At 51.0% G+C, this 17,741-nt stretch overlaps 1 protein-coding gene across 1 annotated transcript in view; it reads right to left on the reverse strand.

The window, feature by feature from the left end:
• arhgap39 (Rho GTPase activating protein 39) overlaps nt 1–17,741 on the reverse strand; it is a 418,854-nt gene that overhangs the window by 15,846 nt on the left and 385,267 nt on the right. The window contains 2 exon segments of the mRNA XM_078426200.1: nt 5,145–5,236; nt 11,469–11,668. Of these exon segments, the coding sequence (XP_078282326.1) occupies nt 5,145–5,236; nt 11,469–11,668 (292 nt within the window).

Raw genomic sequence — 17,741 nt, forward strand, 5'->3', positions numbered from 1 at the left:
GTTACTCCAGCTTTTTGTGTCTATCTTCGGTTTAAACCAGGATCTGCAGTTCCTTCCTACACATTTATGCTGCCTGACCCACTGAGTTGCTCCGGCACTGCATGCGTGTGTGTGTGTGTTTTTTTGTAAACCAGCATCTGCAGTTCCTTGTGTAGGAAAAAAAAACTGTAGATGCTGGTTTAAATCAAATGTAGACACAAAATGTCGGAGTAACTCAGCGGGTCAGGCAGCATCTCGGGAGAGAAGGAATCTGACCTTTCTGTCCTGGGCCTCCTCCATTTGTCAGAGTGAGGCCCAGCGCAAATTGGAGGAACAGCACCTTATATTTCCCTTGGGTAGTTTACACCCCAGCGGTATGAACATTGACTTCTCTAACTTCAAGTAGTCCCTGCTTTCCCTCTCCATCCCCTCCCCCTTCCCAGTTCTCCCACCAGTCTTCCTGTCTCCGACTACATCCTATCTATGTCCCGCCCCCTCCCCTGACATTAGTCTGTAGAAGGGTCTCGACCCGAAACGTCACCCGTTCCTTCTCTCCCGAGAAGCTGCCTGACCCGTTGAATTACTCCAGCATTTTGTGTCTGCAGTTCCTTGAATGTAGAACTGAACCCAATCGTGACTCACGATTTGAGTTGAGACCCTGCAGCGAACTTGCACGAGGGAGCAAGAGTATGAAGGCAAAAAGAGACTGCAGATGCTGGAATGTAAAACAAGCAAGAAAACGCCGAAAGAACTCAGTGAGTCAAGCAGCATCCACAGAGGTAGATACATCATAGAGTCATTGGGTGATACAGCGTGGAAACCGGCCCTTCGGCCCAACATGCCCACACCGGCCAACAATGTCCCAGCTGCACTAGTCCCACCTGCCCGCGTTTGGTCCATAACCCTCCAAACCTGTCCTATCCATGTACCTGTCTAATTGTTTCTTAAACGTTGGGATAGTCCCAGACTTAACTACCCCCTCTGGCAGCTTGTTCCATACACCCACCGCCCTCTGTGTGAAAAGTTACCCCTCAGGTTTGTATTAAATCTTCCCCCCCCCCCCTCACCTGAACCCTCTGCCCCCTGCTTCTCGATTTCCCTATTCTGAGCCAGAGGCACTGTGTCTTTGTTAACCAATCGTGCAAGGTAATGTTACGAATCAACCTGTACCTTACGGGAGAATATAAGCCCACCTGGCCAATTCCCACTCCCAGGTATTTATTCACAAAATGCTGGAGTAACTCAGCAGGTCAGGCAGCATCTCAGGAGAGAAGGAATGGGCAACCCGAAACGTCACCCATTCCTTCTCTCCGGAGATGCTGCCTGACCTGCTGAGTTACCTCAGCATTTTGTGAATAAATACCTTCGATTTGTACCAGCATCTGCAGTTATTTTCTTACACTAATTCCCACTCCCATCTCTCTTCCAGCTCCCCGGCCCCCTCGCGACAATCAGTCTGAAGAAGGGTCCCCACCCGTAACGACACCCTTCCTTGTTCTCCGGAGATATTGCCTGACCCGCTGAGTTACTCCTGAGAAACTTTGTGTTTCTTCTTGTAAACTAGCATCTGCTGTTCCTTGTTCCTACAACGTCCTTGCATACCTGCTCCATCGCCCAAGGAATCTGTTCAGTTTGTATTCCCTGCACGGGAAGAACATCCTGCCCCCAGTAAGGAAACTAAAGATGGCACTAAAGTGGGTGGTATCTTGGATAGTAAAGATGGTTCGCAAAAAACTACAGCAGGATCTTGATCAGCTAGGCAAGTGGACTGAGGAATGGTTATCGGAGTTTAATACAGACTAGGCCAAGTGGACCCATTGGGCCCAAACCTCTCCTGCATTGGTGCAGCACCCTCTCCTCCCCCCCCCCTCCTCTCTCCTCCCCCCTCCTATCCCCCCCACTCCATCACCCTCAACCCCCCTTATCCTCCCTCCCCCCCCCTCCCTTCCTAGGAGACAGGTTTAAACTTTAAAATGTGAATAACTTAAAAAATATAACACCGATTTCAATGAAACTTCTTCCATTAGCACCAAAGGGACGACGGTGAGTAAGGTGGGCCTAAAATTGTCGCGCTATCGTGTACCGTTTTGGCTGTAGTTCAGGAACAAACAAACAAACAAACAAACGAGAGTTTTAGTGTATAGACACGTGCAAGGTGTTGCATTTCTGGGAAGTCAAACCAAGGCGGAGGACGTATATGGTGATAGGCAGGGCTCTGGGGAGTGGTGTAGAGAAGAGGGATCCAGCAGTAGAGGTACATAGTAGTTCTTTGAAAGAGGCATCACAGGTTGATCGGGTCAGGAAGGCGTTTAGGACATTAGCCTTCACCAGTCAGGGTATTTAGTATAGAAGTTGGGACATTAAGTTACAGTTGTACAAGATGTTGGTGAGGCTTGTTTGGTGTGTTGTATTCAGTTTTAGTCACCCTGCGAGAGGAAGGTTGGTGTTAAGCTGGGAAGAGGGCAGAGATGATTTACGAGGATGTTGCCAGGATGTGGGGGGACGTTTCAGGTCAGTCTTTAGAAGGGACCCAACTTGAAACGTCGCCTGTCCATTCCCTCCACACATAGAAACATAGAAAACAGGTGCAGGAGGAGGCCATTTGGCCCATCGAGCCAGCACTGCCATTCATTGTGATCATGGCTGATCATCCACAATCAGTAACCCGTGCCTGCCTTCTCCCCATATCCCTTGATTCCGCTAGCCCCTAGAGCTCTATCTAACTCTCTTTTAAATTCATCCAGTGAATTGGCCTCCACTGCCCTCTGTGGCAGAGAATTCCACAAATCCACAACTCTCTGGGTGAAAATGTTTTTTCTCATCTCAGTTTTAAATGAGCCCCTGGTTCTGGACTCCCCCAACATTGGGAACATTTTTCCTGCATCTAGCTTGTCCAGTCCTTTTATAATTTTATACGTCTCTATAAGATCCTCTCTCATCCTTCTAAACTCCAGTGAATACAAGCCCAGTCTTTCCAATCTTTCCTCATATGACAGTCCCGCCATCCCGGGGATTAACCTGGTGAACCTACGCTGCACTGCCTCAATAGCAAGGATGTCCTTCCTCAAATTAGGAGACCAAAACTGCACACAGTACTCCAGGTGCGGTCTCACCAGGGCCCTGCACAACTGCAGAAGGACCTCTTTACTCCTGTACTCAAATCCTCTCGTTATGAAACATGCTGCCAGACCTGCTGAGTTCCTGCAGTGCTTTGTGTCAAAACCCTGGAATGAATACTAGTTCACTCATCCTACCTCTATGCATCTATTCCATCATAATATCTAGATACTAAAACTCTCGTTTGTTTGTTTGTTGTTCCTGAACTGCAGCCAAAACGGTACACGATAGCTTGACAATTCTAGGCCCACCTTACTCACCGTCGTCCCTTTGGTGCTAATGGAAGAAGTTTCATTGAAATCGGTGTTATATCTTTAAAGTTATTCACATTTTAAAGTTTAAATCTATCTCCTAGGGAGGGAGGAGGAGGGAGGGAGGGGGCTGGAGGAAGGGGGGGAGGATAAAGGGGTTGAGGGGGATGGAGTGGGGGAGAGGGGAAGGGGGGGAAGGGTGGAGGGGGAGGAGAAGGAGGAGTATGGAGGGAGGGGGAGGGGGGAGGAGGGAGGTTGGGGGAGGGGGGAGGGTGGGAGGGAGGAGGGGACGGGGAGGAGGGAGGGAGGGGCAGAGGGGAGAGGGAGGGAGGGGGAGGGGAGGGGGGAGGAGGGAGGGAGGGGCAGGGGGAGGGAGGAGGAGAGGGTGCTGCACCAATGCACGAGAGGTTTGGGCCCTATGGGTCCATTTGGTCTCGTACACAATAAAAATCTGTGCGCAACGTTTAATATTTATACAAAATCTTTAGAGAAGGGATCTATCAAAGGCACTGCCTCAAACAGGCATTTAGCACCATCACCATCACCCTGGCCACACTCTCATCTCACTCCTGCCATTGGGAAGAAGATGCAGGGGTCTGAAAACCATCACCTCCTGGTCCAGGAGCAGCTTCTTCCCAACAACCACCAGGCTCTTGAACACTGCAAACCTCACCAACTAAACTATGAACTCCAAACTGTCTTGGCCGCACGAGGGACTTTGAGCTTTTTTTGGCACTAATATCACAAGGACGTGTGGGTTTGTGGGTTAATTGGCCTTTGTAAAAATTGCCCCTATTGTGTAGGGAATGGGATAACATAGAACTAGTTTAGTTCAGTTTAGTTTATAGACACGTGGTACAGTGAAAAGCTTTTGTTGCGTGCTAACCAGTCAGCAGAAAGACAATACATGATTACAATCGAGCCATTTACGAGCCAAGATACATGACAAGGGAATAACTTTTAGTGCAAGGTAAAGCCAGCAAAGTCCGATCAAGGATAGTCCGAGATGCACCAAAGAGGAACGGGCGATCGCTGGCCGGCGAGGAGTTGGTGGGCTGAAGGGCCTGTTTCCACGCAGTATCTCTAAACTACCTTGCATTGGGGAAGAGTGGCAGCCAGTATTGCAGGCAGCTGATGGTAAACACAAGGAACAGTGGATGCTGGTTTCCAAACAAAAAAAGACACAATGTGCTGGAGTAACTCAGCAGGTCTGAGCCGCGGAGTTACTCCAGCGCTTTGTGTCTGTTATTGATGGTGCTTCAATCTGAAATAGGTTGACTGGCCTTTGCAAAAACTGCCCCCAGTGTGCAGGGAGTGGATGGGAACGTGGGCTAACATGGAACTAGTGTGAGCGGGCGATTGATGGTCGGCACGGACTCGGTGGGATGAAGGGCCTGTTTCCATGCTGTACCTTTCAATTCAAAATATTCAATTCAATATTATTTTTCAGGACTCTCCCCATGACTGCGTGCGGGTTTTCTCCGGGTGCTCCGGTTTCCTCCCACCCTCCAGGTTTGTAGGTAAACTGGCTGCTGTGAATTGTCCCTGGAGAGTAGGATGGGAACTAGTGGATCGTTGGTCGGCGCGGACCCTGGTGGGCCAAAGGGCTTCCGTGTTCTCCAGAGCTGCTGCCTGACCTGCTAGGTTACAGCAGGGATAGACACAGAATGCTGGAGCAACAGCTTAAAGCAGCATCTGTGGTCCCTTCCTGCGGGTGACTCCAGGGCTTTGTGCCCACAACACAGTCCCGCTTCGCTGCAGAGGGCAGGCGGGCACACAGCAGGCGGCAGGCCTTACCTGGGACGTGTGGGTCGGTCAGCCCCTGTGGGATGACCCACTGGTCCACTTGAAGCTTGAGGCCGTTGACTTCATCGATGTCGCCGGGGACTCTGTGGAGAGACGGTGCACACAGGCTTCAGTGGCTGCTGATTTAATTCAGGGCCGTCTGTCAGCGAGCGGCGCCCTCGTTAACCCACCCCCCCCTCTCTCACTCCCCGCCCCTCCCCGCGCGATGTACTTCAACGATCCATCATCAGGTTAACTGCCCCCCCACCTTCCCCACCCCCGTCCCTGACCAACAACTGAACTATGATTCACAGCAGCCGCCTCGTGTACTTGCAGCTCATGGAAGACGGATGGGCCAGTTCGGGGCTGAATCATAAAACAAACAGGGAGGCTGATGTATGTTGGCAGTGACTTCTCATCTTTAAAAGGCTCTGCACCTCCCTCTGATGCTGATGGATGGCGTGCTCGATCCCTGCTTTTGGGGACTGTCATCTCTCCTGGAAATAACTTCTGGGATAATATTAAAACGTGACAGGCGGGAGATTTATCAGCACCGTCTCCAGTTGAAAGCTTTCATCTCTGCTTATAACATTGTTGGAGATGGAAACCACAGCTGGACTGATGAAGCATCTGCACGTTGCAGTCCTAATCTTCCAATCAACCTCATTAACGGCCCTTGCAATTTTTTGTTTCCCTGCACTTTCCCTGCAGCCGTAACACGATATTCAATGTCCAAGAACACTGTTTTGGCTGTTTTCAGTGTTTTGGCACATTGGCCTTCATCAGCCAGAGTATTGAGTATAGAAGTTGGGAGGTCATGTTGCAGTTGTATAAGATTTGGGTGAGGCCGCATTTAGGCGTCATTTCTGTGTTCATTTCTGGGCACCATGTTATAGGGAAGATGTTGTGAAGCTGAAGAGAAGATTTACGAGGATGTTGCCAGGACTAGAGGGTCTTGCCAAAGGGAGAGGTTGAGTAGGCTGGGACTCTATTCCTTGGAGCGCAGGAGGATGAGGGGTGATCTTATAGAGGTGTATAAGATCATGAGAAGAACAGATCGAGTAGATGCACAGTCTCTTGCCCAGAGTTGGTGAATCGAGGACCAGAGGACATAGGTTTAAGGCGAAGGGGAAAAGATATAATAGGAATCTGGGGGGTAACTTTTTCACACAGAGAGTGGTGGGTGTATGGAACAAGCTGCCAGAGGAGGTAGTTGAGGCAGGCACTATCCCAACGTTTAAGAAACAGTTAGACAGGTACATGGATAGGACAGGTTTGGAGGGATTTGGGCCAGGTGGGACTAGTGTAGCTGGGACATGTGTGGGCAAGTTGGGCCGAAGGGCCTGTTTCCACACCATCTCACTCTATGACTCTAAGAAGGCAGTCAATATCATCAGAGACCCTCACCACTCTGGCCACCCTCTCATCTTGCTATCACCATCGGGTAGAAGGTCAAAGAGTCTCAACACCGTGACCTCCAGGGTCAGGAACAGCTTCTTCCCAGGAAGCACTCGGTTTACATTATTGTGATCGGGTTACCTTATCTTACTGATAATTGATTGTATTATTGTTTATTGTATATTTATTTGTGGCGTTATATTGCGTGAATGTGTCAGTAAAGTTACAGCAAGTAAGAATTTCATTGCAGAAACAAAGAACTGCAAGTGCTGGTCTATACCAAGTAAAGACACAAAGTGCTGGAGTAACTTTTTCTTTCTCTTTCTCTCCACAGAAGACAAAACTAAACATTCAGTCTGAAGAAAGTCCCGACCCTGTCCATGTTCTCCACAGCTGCTGCCTGACCCACTGAGTTACTCCAGCACTTTGTGTCTATCTGGAGAATTTCATTGTTCTGTTTCGGGTGCACATAGGGTTGCCAACTGTCCCGTTTTAGCCGGGACATTCCATAATTTCGACAACATTTTTTTTGTCCTGTATGGGCCTTCCCTTGCCCTGTATTAGGTCCGGACGGCGCTGTAGGCCCGGACACTGTAAGCTCGGGACACTGTAGGCCCGTACACTGTAGGCTCGGACACTGTAGGCCCGGACACTGTAGGCCCGGACACTGTAGGACCGGACACTGTAGGCCCGGACACTGTAGGCCCAGACACTGTAGGCCCGGACACTGTAGGCCCGGACACTGTAGGCCCAGGGGCCGCTGTAGTCCCGGACAGTGTAGGCCCGGGCGCCGCTTAATGGAGGTTGCACAGCAACCCGTCTCCTGGGCCGGGCGGACGCCATTGGTGGAGCGCGAGCACGTGGCCGCTGGCTGGGTACGGTCATGTGGGGCGCGGGGCGGTGACGTCACCCTCTGCCCCTTATTTGGGAGTGAGGAAGTTGGCAACCCTAGGTGCACATGACAATAAAACACTCTTGATTCTGCCTCCACTCTCTCCTTTGCACAAACTGCAATCCTCATGCATGGTTTGATTGTAGTCATTCATGCACGATTTCATTCGATAGCACTCGTGCCTGCTTGGTATTGGTACATTATTCACATGGACCGGTGCAGTGAAAACCTTGGTTATGACTAGTTAGCAGACAGACACAAGAAACTGCAGATGGTGGTTTACCAAAAAAAGACATAAAGTGCTGGAGTAACTCAGCGGGTCAGGCAGCATCTGTGGAGAACATGAACAGGTGACAATTTTTGTGTCGGGACCTTCTTCAGACTGAATGTTTAGTTTTGTTTAACTTTGTGTGGAAACAGGCCCTTTGGCCCTCCGAGTCCACGCCGACCATGGATCACCCGTTCACATTAGCCTGTGCTATCCCACTTTCCCATCCACTCCCTGCACACGAGGGGCAATTTACAGAGGGCCGATTAACCCGCACACCCGCACGTCTTTGTGAAGTTGGAGGAAACTGGAGCACCCGGAGGAAATCCATGCCGTCACAGGGAGAACGAGCAAACTCCACGCAGACAGCACCCAAGGTCAGGATGGAACCCAGATCTCTGGCGCTGTGAGGCAGCAGCTCTACCTGCTGCACCAATGAGGTGGAGGGTGGGGGGGGGGGGGAGAAAGCTGGAGGAATGGTGGGGCTGAGATAAAGTCTGGGCAAGTGATAGGTGGATACAGGTGAGGCAGAGCCTAATAGACAATAGGTGCAGGAGGAGGCCATTCGGCCCTTCGAGCCAGCACCGCCATTCAATGTGATCATGGCTGATCATTCTCAATCAGTACCCCGTTCCTGCCTTCTCCCCATAACCCCTGACTCCGCTATCCTTAAGAGCTCTATCTATATTGCTTGACACGTTCCATGTAACTAACCACCCTCAGTGAAAACGTTGCCTATTAAATCTTTCCCCTCACCTTAAATCTATGCCGTTTGCCTCTTGACTGGCTCAAAGACTCTGTGCATTCACCCTATGATTGTAAACACCTCTGCAAGGTTATCGCTCAGCTTCCTGTGTTACAAGGAATAAAGTCCTAGCTTGCCCAATCTTTCCCTCTAGCTCAGCGCACAAAATCATGAGAGGAATAGATCGGGTAGATGCACAGAGTCTCTTGCCCAGAGTAGGTGAATCGAGGACCACAGGACATAGGTTTAAGGCGAAGGGGGAAAAGATTTAATAGGAATCTGAGGGGTGACTTTTTCACACAAAGGGTGGTGGGTGTATGGAACAAGCTGCCAGAGGAGGTAGTCGAGGCTGGGACTATCCCAAAGTTTAAGAAACAGTTAGACAAGTACATGGATTGGACAGGTTTGGAAAGATATGGGCCAAATGCAGGCAGGTGGGACTATCGTCGCTGGGACATATTGGCCGGTGTGGGCAAGTTGGGGTGAAGGGCCTGTTTCCACACTGTATCACTCTATGACTCTATGGCTACGACAAAGGCCCTTGAGTCCTGGCAATGTCCTCGTAAAGTGCTGGCGACATCTTTGTAAAGTCCTGGCAATATCCTCACTCTAGAGGTATAGAGCATGGAAATGGGGCCTTGGGCCCACCATGACCACACCGGCCACTAGCCGGCAATCTGGGCTAATCACATTTGCTGACGTCTTGCCCATTGCCCTCCAAACCCTTCCCATACATCTGGCCAAACATTATTTGGGAATCACGTCAGGCAGCATCTCCGGAACATGGTTTTGTGATGTTTTGGGTTGGGGCCCTTCTTCAGACTGAAGAGGGGTCCCGACCTAAACGTCACCTATTGAGTCCGAAGAAGGGTCCTGACCTAAAACGTCACCTATCCATGTTCTCCAGAGATGCTGCCTGACCCGCTGAGGTACTCCAGCACTTTGTGTCTTTTCTGGTAAACCAGCATCGGCAGTTCCTTGTGTCTGCGTCTTCTAGACTCAGTTTCCTGATTGAAGGGCGGCACGGTAGCGCAGCGGTAGAGTTGCTGCTTTACAGCGAATGCAGCGCCGGAGACACAGGTTCGATCCTGACTACGGGTGCTGCACTGTAAGGAGTTTGTACGTTCTCCCCGTGACCTGCGTGGGTTTTCTCCGAGATCTTCGGTTTCCTCCCACACTCCAAAGACGTACAGGTATGTAGGTTAATTGGCTGGGTAAATGTAAAAATTGTCCCTAGTGGGTGTAGGATAGTGTTAATGTACGGGGATCACTGGGCGGCACGGACTTGGAGGGCCGAAAAGGCCTGTTTCCGGCTGTAGATATATGATATGATATGATATGATATAAGAAGGCCAGTGTGCCAAGAGCCTTCTCCACTGTTCTATCTACCTGTGATGTAGGGGTGCCAACTTCCTCACTCCCAAATAAGGGGCATGGTGGCGTCACTGCCCCGCGCCCCACGTGACTTCACCCAGCCAGCGGCCATGTGCTCCCGTTCCATTAATGGTGGCCGCCCGGGCCGGGAGGCGGGTTGCTACGCAACCTCCGTTAGGCGGCGCCCGGGCTTACACTGTCTGGGACTACAGCAGCCTCCGGGCCTACAGTGTCCGGGCCTCCAGTGTCCGGACCTCTGGTGTCCGGGCCTACAGTGTCCTGGCCTACTGTGTCCGGGCCTACAATGTCTGGGCCTACAGTGTCCGGGCCTACAGTGTCCGGGCCTGCAGTGTCCGGGCCTACAGAGTCCAGGCCTGCAGTGTCCGGGCCTATAGTGTCCGGGCCTACAGTGTCCAGGCCTACAGTGTCCGGGCCTACAGTGCCGTCCTGGCCTAATACAGGGCAAGGGCGGTCCCCTACGGGATAAACCAATTTATCCCAAAATATAGGATGTCCTGGCTAATACGGGACAGTTGGCTACCCTACTGTGGTGCCACTTTCAGGGATCACTCCTGACTGTGGTGCTACAATTCTTGCTGCAGATGTTTGTCGGAAAGAGATTGGCCTTAGTCATTGATGGTCAATGGTGCAGGGCAGATATGAGTTTAGACACAAAAAGCTGGAGTAACTCAGCGGGTCAGGCAGCATCTCTGGAGAAAAGGAATAGGTGACCGTTGTTCTGAAGAAGGGTCTCGACCCAAAACGTCACCTATTCCTTTTCTTCAGAGATGCCGCCTGAACCACTGAGTTACTCAAGTATTTTGTGTGTGTCTTCGGTGTAAACCGGCATCTGCAGTTCCTTCCTACACAGATATCTGTTTAGTTTAGTTTATTGTCACGTGTACTGAAGTACAGTGAATAACCTGTGTACTGTCCAGTCAGCAGAAAGACTAAACTTGCTTATAATCAAACCGTCCACAGTGTACAGATGCAGTATAAAAGGAATAACGTTTAGTGCAAGGTAAAGTCCAGTAAAGTCAGATTAAAGATGGTCTCCAATGAAGTGGGTGGGAGGTCAGGATCACTCTCTGGTTGTGGTAGGATGGTTCAGTTGCCTGATAACAGCTGGGAAGAAACTGTCCCTGAATCTGGAGTTGTGTGTTTCCACACTTGTGGACGATACAAGACTGATGCCAGCCGCGGTGGCTAATTTAACGGTGGAGGAATCTCGGAGCTTGAACGGTCTACGCCATCCCCCTTGTCCAAAGTTTAGTTTAGAGATACAGCGCGGAAACAGGCCCTTCGGCCCACTGGGTCCGCGCCGCCCAGCGATCCCCGCACATTAACACTATCCTACACACACTAGGGACAATTTTTACATTTACCAAGCCAATTAACCTACAAACCTGCACATCTTTGGAGTGTGGGAGGAAACCGAAGATCTCAGAGAAAACCCACGCAGGTCACGGGGAGAACGTACAAACTCCGTACAGACAGCACCCGTAGTCGGGATGGAACCTGGGTCTCCGGCGCTGCATTCGCTGTCAGGCAGCGACTCTACCGCTGCGCCACCGTCACGCCCAAAGCGACCAGGAGGGTTTCCGAGTGACGACTACAAAAGAGCCGCGGTTTAGTTGAACAACGAGCCGCAAAGGTTACCTGAAGATGCCTTCGGTCTGTGCCCCGTTGAGCTTCAGCACCTCCTCGGAGAGCATGGCCTGCACCCAGGGCAGCTGCCGGTCCGGGTGGTGGTCACTCTGCATGTTCATGATCTCCTCCAGAGAGCTGCCAAACATGGACGGGCAGAAGACCGCGTTGGTGGCGTGTCTGATCTCCTCCGCACACGGCTTCCGCAGGCCCTGTTGGGACACACAACAAACAGCAGCGGTCACGGCCAACGCTCCACTCTGACACTTCAACAAACATGCACCAGCTTCTCCTTCTCACCCAACACACAGTTTACATTGGCATGCTTACGTTATCATCCTTACTTTGTTTGCCTATCTTTCATTCATTGTTCTTTACCTCTCCTCACCACCGTCTGTATCTCTCGTTTCCCTTATCTCTAGCCAGTCTGAAGAAGGGTCCGGATCCCAAACATCACCCGTTCCTTCTCTCCGTGGATGCCGCCTGACCCGCTGAGTTACTCCAGCTTTTTGAGCCTAACTTCAAGCTTGGAGTTCCATGTGTGGGGTCTGGCAACCTCTGCTCAACACTGAAAGCAGCAGACCTAGAGTTTACAGCACAGACGCACACAGCTGTCCCACCTGGAGACTCCAGACGCACACGGCTGTCCCACCTGGAGACTCCAGAGGCACACGGCTGTCCCACCTGGAGACTCCAGAGGCACACGGCTGTCCCACCTGGAGACTCCAGACGCACACGGCTGTCCCACCTGGAGACTCCAGAGGCACACGGCTGTCCCACCTGGAGACTCCAGAGGCACACGGCTGTCCCATCTGGAGACTCACAGCATGGTGATGACTGAACAGCTCAGCAGAAACCAAGACCAATGAAGGGGAGACTTGTTGCAGCCATTCTGGGGACATCTCCCCTTCCCATCCCCGCATTGACCGAGGCTGTCTATGTGACCTGCCACCACCTTCCCCACTGCCAACAATGGACCATTGTGGGCCCCACCGTTCCAGGATCACCATTGCTGGCTTTGATCTGTCTTTTTGCGCATCTTTCATTGATTTGTTCTATGTCCCATTTTCCGATCTCTCCGTTCCCCCTCCCCTGACCCTCAGTCTGAAGAAGGGGCTCGGCCCGAAACGTCACCCATTCCTTCTCTCCAGAGACGCTGCCTGGAGATGCTGAATTGCTCCAGCTTTTAGTGTCTACCCGCGTTGACCTCTCTGCCCTGGCAGCCTCCTCCATTGCCAGGGTGAGGCCACACACAAGCTGGAGGAACAGCACCTCAAACATTGGAGAATTCGGTGTTCATACCGTTGGGTTGTAAGTGGAATATGAGGTGCTGTTCTTGCAGTTTGGTGTGGAGCCTCACTCTGGCAATGGTGGAGGCCCAGGACAGAGAGGTCAGTGTGGGAATGGGATGGGGAGTTAAAATGGTCAGCAACCGGGAGGGAGATCCTGCAGGGTTTGGCGGACCGAGCGCAAGGGCGGTCACGGTGGCGCAGCGGTAGAGTTGCTGCCTTACAGCGAATGCAGCGCCGGAGACCCGGGTTCCATCACGACTACGGGCGCCGTCTGTACGGAGTTTGTACGTTCTCCCCGTGACCTGCGTGGGTTTTCTCCGAGATCTTCGGTTTCCTCCCACACTCCAAAGTCGTGCAGGTTTGTAGGTTAATTGGCTTGGTAAATGTAAAAAATTGTCTCGAGTGTTAATATATATAGTGTTAATGTGCGGGGATCTTAGATAAAGTAGTGTAAGAAAATAACTGCAGATGCTGGTACAAATCGAAGGTATTTATTCACACAATGCTGGAGTAACTCAGCAGGTCAGGCAGCATCTCAGGAGAGAAGGAATGAGCCTGTCTGAAGAAGGGTCTCGACCCGAAACGTCACCCATTCCTTCTCTCCTGAGATGCTGCCTGACCTGCTGAGTTACTCCAGCATTTTGTGAATAAATACCGGGGATTGTAGATATATGTATATTGCTACATACACTGTAGCCCGGTTTCCGCTGTATCTCTAAACTAAACACTAAACTGAAGTGCTCAGCGAAACGGTCGGCGAGTGCAGGCTTGGTCTCGCCGATGTTCAGGAGGCCAGACGGGGGAACAGCAGATGCAGCTGAGGAGGTTGGAGGAGGTGCATGCTTGCTCAACATGGGCTTTGTCTCCACACCGTAGGTTTCTATCATTCTCGTGTTCCACTGTTCTGTCACGCGGCCTGTTTAGAGACACGCTTCCACAGTGCCGTGACCATTCTGCAGCAGACTCAGAGGTTAGCAATAACTCTGCACCATGTCCTGCCAGGTGCACATCACAACTGCTGGAAAGCTGTAAGTACACTTGAGACCAGAATCCAATCTTTATCAATGAGAAGGCGCCGTTCTTTGTGATTTATGACACTGTGGGTAGGTCGTGACTTACAGCCTGCTAATATAGTGAAGTGATAAATGTAAGGGTCCCAGAGTGGCAAAGCAATAAATGGCTCTTCAGTTTATTAATCCAGAGGAGCTGGCTTGCTCTCTCCAGTGCCTGCCTGCAAATAACGATCAACAAAATCCCCTGCGTGTGCCGTGCTTCCACTCAGGCCCGTGGCACGCTCTGGAGCGCACTGTCTCGGTGTACTTGAGTATGGTTGTGGCTGTGTTTCGTTTAGTTCAGAGACGCAGCGCAGAAACAGGCCCTTCGGCCCACCGAGTCCGCGCCGACCAGCGATCCCCGCACATTAACACGCTCTCCTACACACACCAGGGACAATTTTTACGTTAATCCCAAGCCAATTAACCTACACACCCGCACGTCTTTGGAGAGTGGGAGGAAACCGAAGATCTCGGAGAAAACCCACGCGGGTCACGGGGAGAGCGAACAAACTCCGTACAGACAGCGCCCGTAGTCGGGATGGAACCCGGGTCTCTGGAGCTGTGAGGCAGCAACTCTACCACTGCGACACCTTACTATGTACAGTAAGATCTTTACTGAACTGTACCCAAATCATTAATTTCACCGAACAGGCACCTCACCTGTTTTACACCTGTTTGATTTACGTGTTTTTGAAATAATGTGCTTGTTTAATTCACAAAGGCACAGAGGCGCAGCGGGTAGAGCTGCTTCCTCACCACGCCAGAGACCCGGGTTCCATCCTGATATTGCATTCTGTCTGTGTGGAGTTTGCATGTTGTTACTGTTTCCTCCGGGTGCTCCGGTTTCCTCCCAGTGTGTGGGTGTGCAGGTTAATTGGCCGTTCCTGCATTCTCCCCATATCCCTTAATTCCTTTAGCCCTAAGAGCTAAATCTAACTCTCTCTTGAAAACATCCTTGTGACTTGGCCTCCACTGCCTTCTGTGGCAGAGAATTCCACAGATTCACAACTCTCTGGGTGAAGACGTTTTTCCTCATCTCAGTCCTAAATCCCCTACCCCTTATTCTTAAACTGTGGCCCCTGGTTCTGGATTCCCCAACATCGGGAACATTTTTCCTATATCTAGCATGTCCAATCCCTTAAGAATTTTATATGTTTCGATAAGATCCCCTCTCATCCTTCTAAATTCCAGTGAATACAAGCCCAGTTGACCCATTCCTTCATCATATGTCAGTCCCGCCCTCCCGGGAATTAACCTGGTGAACCTACGCAGGCACTCCCTCAATAGCAAGAATGTCCTTCCTCAAATTCGGAGACCAAAACCGCACACAATACTCCAGGTGTGGTCTCACCAGGGCCCTGTACAACTGCAGTAGGACCTCCTTGCTCCGAAACGCAAATCCTTTCGCAATGAAGGCCAACATGCCATTAGCTTTCTTCACTGCCTCCTGTACCTGCATGCTTACTTTCAGTGACTGATGCACTAGGACACCCAGATCTCGTTGCACGTCCCCTTTTCCTAATCTGACACCATTCAGATAATAATCTGCCTTCCTGTTCTTGCCACCAAAGTGGATAACCTCACATTTATCCACATTATACTGTATCTGCCATGCGTCTGCCCACTCACCCAACCTATCCAAGTCACCCTGCAGCCTCATAGCATCCTCCTCACAGCTCACACTGCCACCCAGCTTTGTGTCATCCGCAAACTTGGAGATGTCACCTTTAATTCCCTCGTCTAAATCGGTAATATACATTGTAAATAACTGGGGTCCCAGCACCGAGCCTTGCGGAACCCCACTAGTCACTGCCTGCCATTTTGAAAAGGACCCGTTAATTCCTACTCTTTGCTTCCCGTCTGCCAACCAGTTCTCTATCCATGTCAATACCCTACCCCCAATACCATGTGCTCTAATTTTGCCCACTAATCTCTTGTGTGGGACCTTGTCAGAGGCTTTTTTGAAAGTCCAGATACACCACATCCACTGGCTCTCCCTTGTCCATTCTGTAAGGCCCTCTGTAAGTTGCCCCTAGTGTGCAGGGAGTGGATGAGAAAGTGGGATAACATGTGGAGTCGGCGTGGACTCAGTGGGTCGAAGGAACTGCAGATGCTGGATCACAAAAAAAAAAGACACTAACTGCTGGGGTATCTCAGCAAGTTCAATCAGCATCTCTGGGGAATATGGAGAGATGGCATTTCGGGTGGGGACTCTTTATTTTAAGGCACTAACCATGATCTGGACACCACAGCTCACCAGGGCTTTGAGTCTTTCAATAAGATAGAGTCACAGATGTGGGCAGCACGGAAACAGGCCCTTCGGCCCAAATCCCCCGTGTCGCCCAAGCCTTTGGTCTAAACCTTTGGCTGAGGGCTGGAGAACAAGGCAACATGTTCCCGATGTTGGGGGAGTCCGGAACTAGGGGCCACAGTTTAAGAATAAGGGGTCGGCCATTTAAAACGGAGATGAGGAAAAAAAAATTCAGTCAGAGAGTTGTAAATCTGTGGAACTCTCTCCTCAGAAGGCAGTGGAGGCCAATTCTCTGGATGCTTTCAAGAGAGAGCTAGATAGAGCTCTTAAAGATAGCGGAGTCAGGGGGTATGGGGAGAAGGCAGGAACGGGGTACTGATTGTGGATGATCAGCCATGATCACAGTGAATGGCGGTGCTGGCTCGAAGGGGCAAATGGCCTCCTCCTGCACCTATTGTCTATTGTATATTTCACAAAGTGCTGGCGTAACTCAGCAGGTCAGGCAGCATCTCAGGAGAGAAGGAATGGGTGACGTTTCGGGTCGAGACCCTTCTTCAGACTATTGTCTATTGTCTATCTTGCTCAGCCTCTGCAGTGATTTTGCCGGCTCAGCAAGTTCCCAACCTCAGCATTCTGTTCAGTCGGCTTCAGCGGCGTTGCTGGTACATCTGCACTCTGGTCAGTGGCACTCCACAGCCGTGTCAGTGGACTTGTCCCTCTAACAAGCCCGGACTGGCCACTTACTGTCACCAGCTCACGCTCACGCAGAGACGATGAAATCTAAACTACGTTCACCCACGAAGAACGGCACAGGTAAAGGCCCACCGAGTCTGTGCCGACCAGCGATCGCCCCGTACACTAGCACTACCCCGAACACTAACACCAGGGGCAAATTTACAATTCTATTACCCAAGCCGATTAGCCAACAAAAACCTGTAACGCCTCTGGAGTGTGGGAGGAGACTGGAGCACTCGGAGAAAACCCGCGCAGGTCACGGGGAGAACGTACAAACTCCGTACAGACAGCACCCGTAGTCGGGATGGAACCCGGGTCTCCGGCGCTGTGAGGCAGCAACTCTACCGCTGTGCCACCGTGCTGGTATAAAATCCACGAAAAAGACTCGGAATGTTTATTGAATGCACTTTTTGTTACAATAAAGTTGGATACTAAAGGCTGTCCTTAATAATAAACTCTGATGATCACGAACAAATAGCACAGTTAGTGGCATCCGTCCATCTGCGGGACATGATGGCGCCAGCAGCATCTGGATTTATACCAGGGCATTAGACACACGCAACACGCTGTGGATCGCCCCACCATCAACACAATGCTTACTGGATAAATTGATGCGAACACAGAACAAAACAGCGTAGGAACAGGCCCTTCGGCCCACAATCTCTGTGCCGAACATGATGCCAAGGCCAGCTCTTATCGGCCTGCACGTGATCCATATCCCTCCATTACCTGTCACATCCACGGTCTTTTTAAACGTCTCTTAAACTTAAATTTACCAGTGGCAGTTCTTCCTTCAGCTGCCCAAGCCGACAATTCCCACCTTCATCCTCACTTAGCTCCTGTATACATCGCCATTAATCCAGACTCTGAATGAGCCTCCATGTGGTCTCGTCCATGTGCCCGTCTCAACGACCACTGTCGTAACTGCGTAGGAAGGAACTGCAGGTGCTGG

Source organism: Rhinoraja longicauda, chromosome 2 (genome assembly GCF_053455715.1).
Source record: "Rhinoraja longicauda isolate Sanriku21f chromosome 2, sRhiLon1.1, whole genome shotgun sequence".
In the NCBI taxonomy this organism is placed as follows: Eukaryota; Metazoa; Chordata; class Chondrichthyes; order Rajiformes; family Arhynchobatidae; genus Rhinoraja; species Rhinoraja longicauda.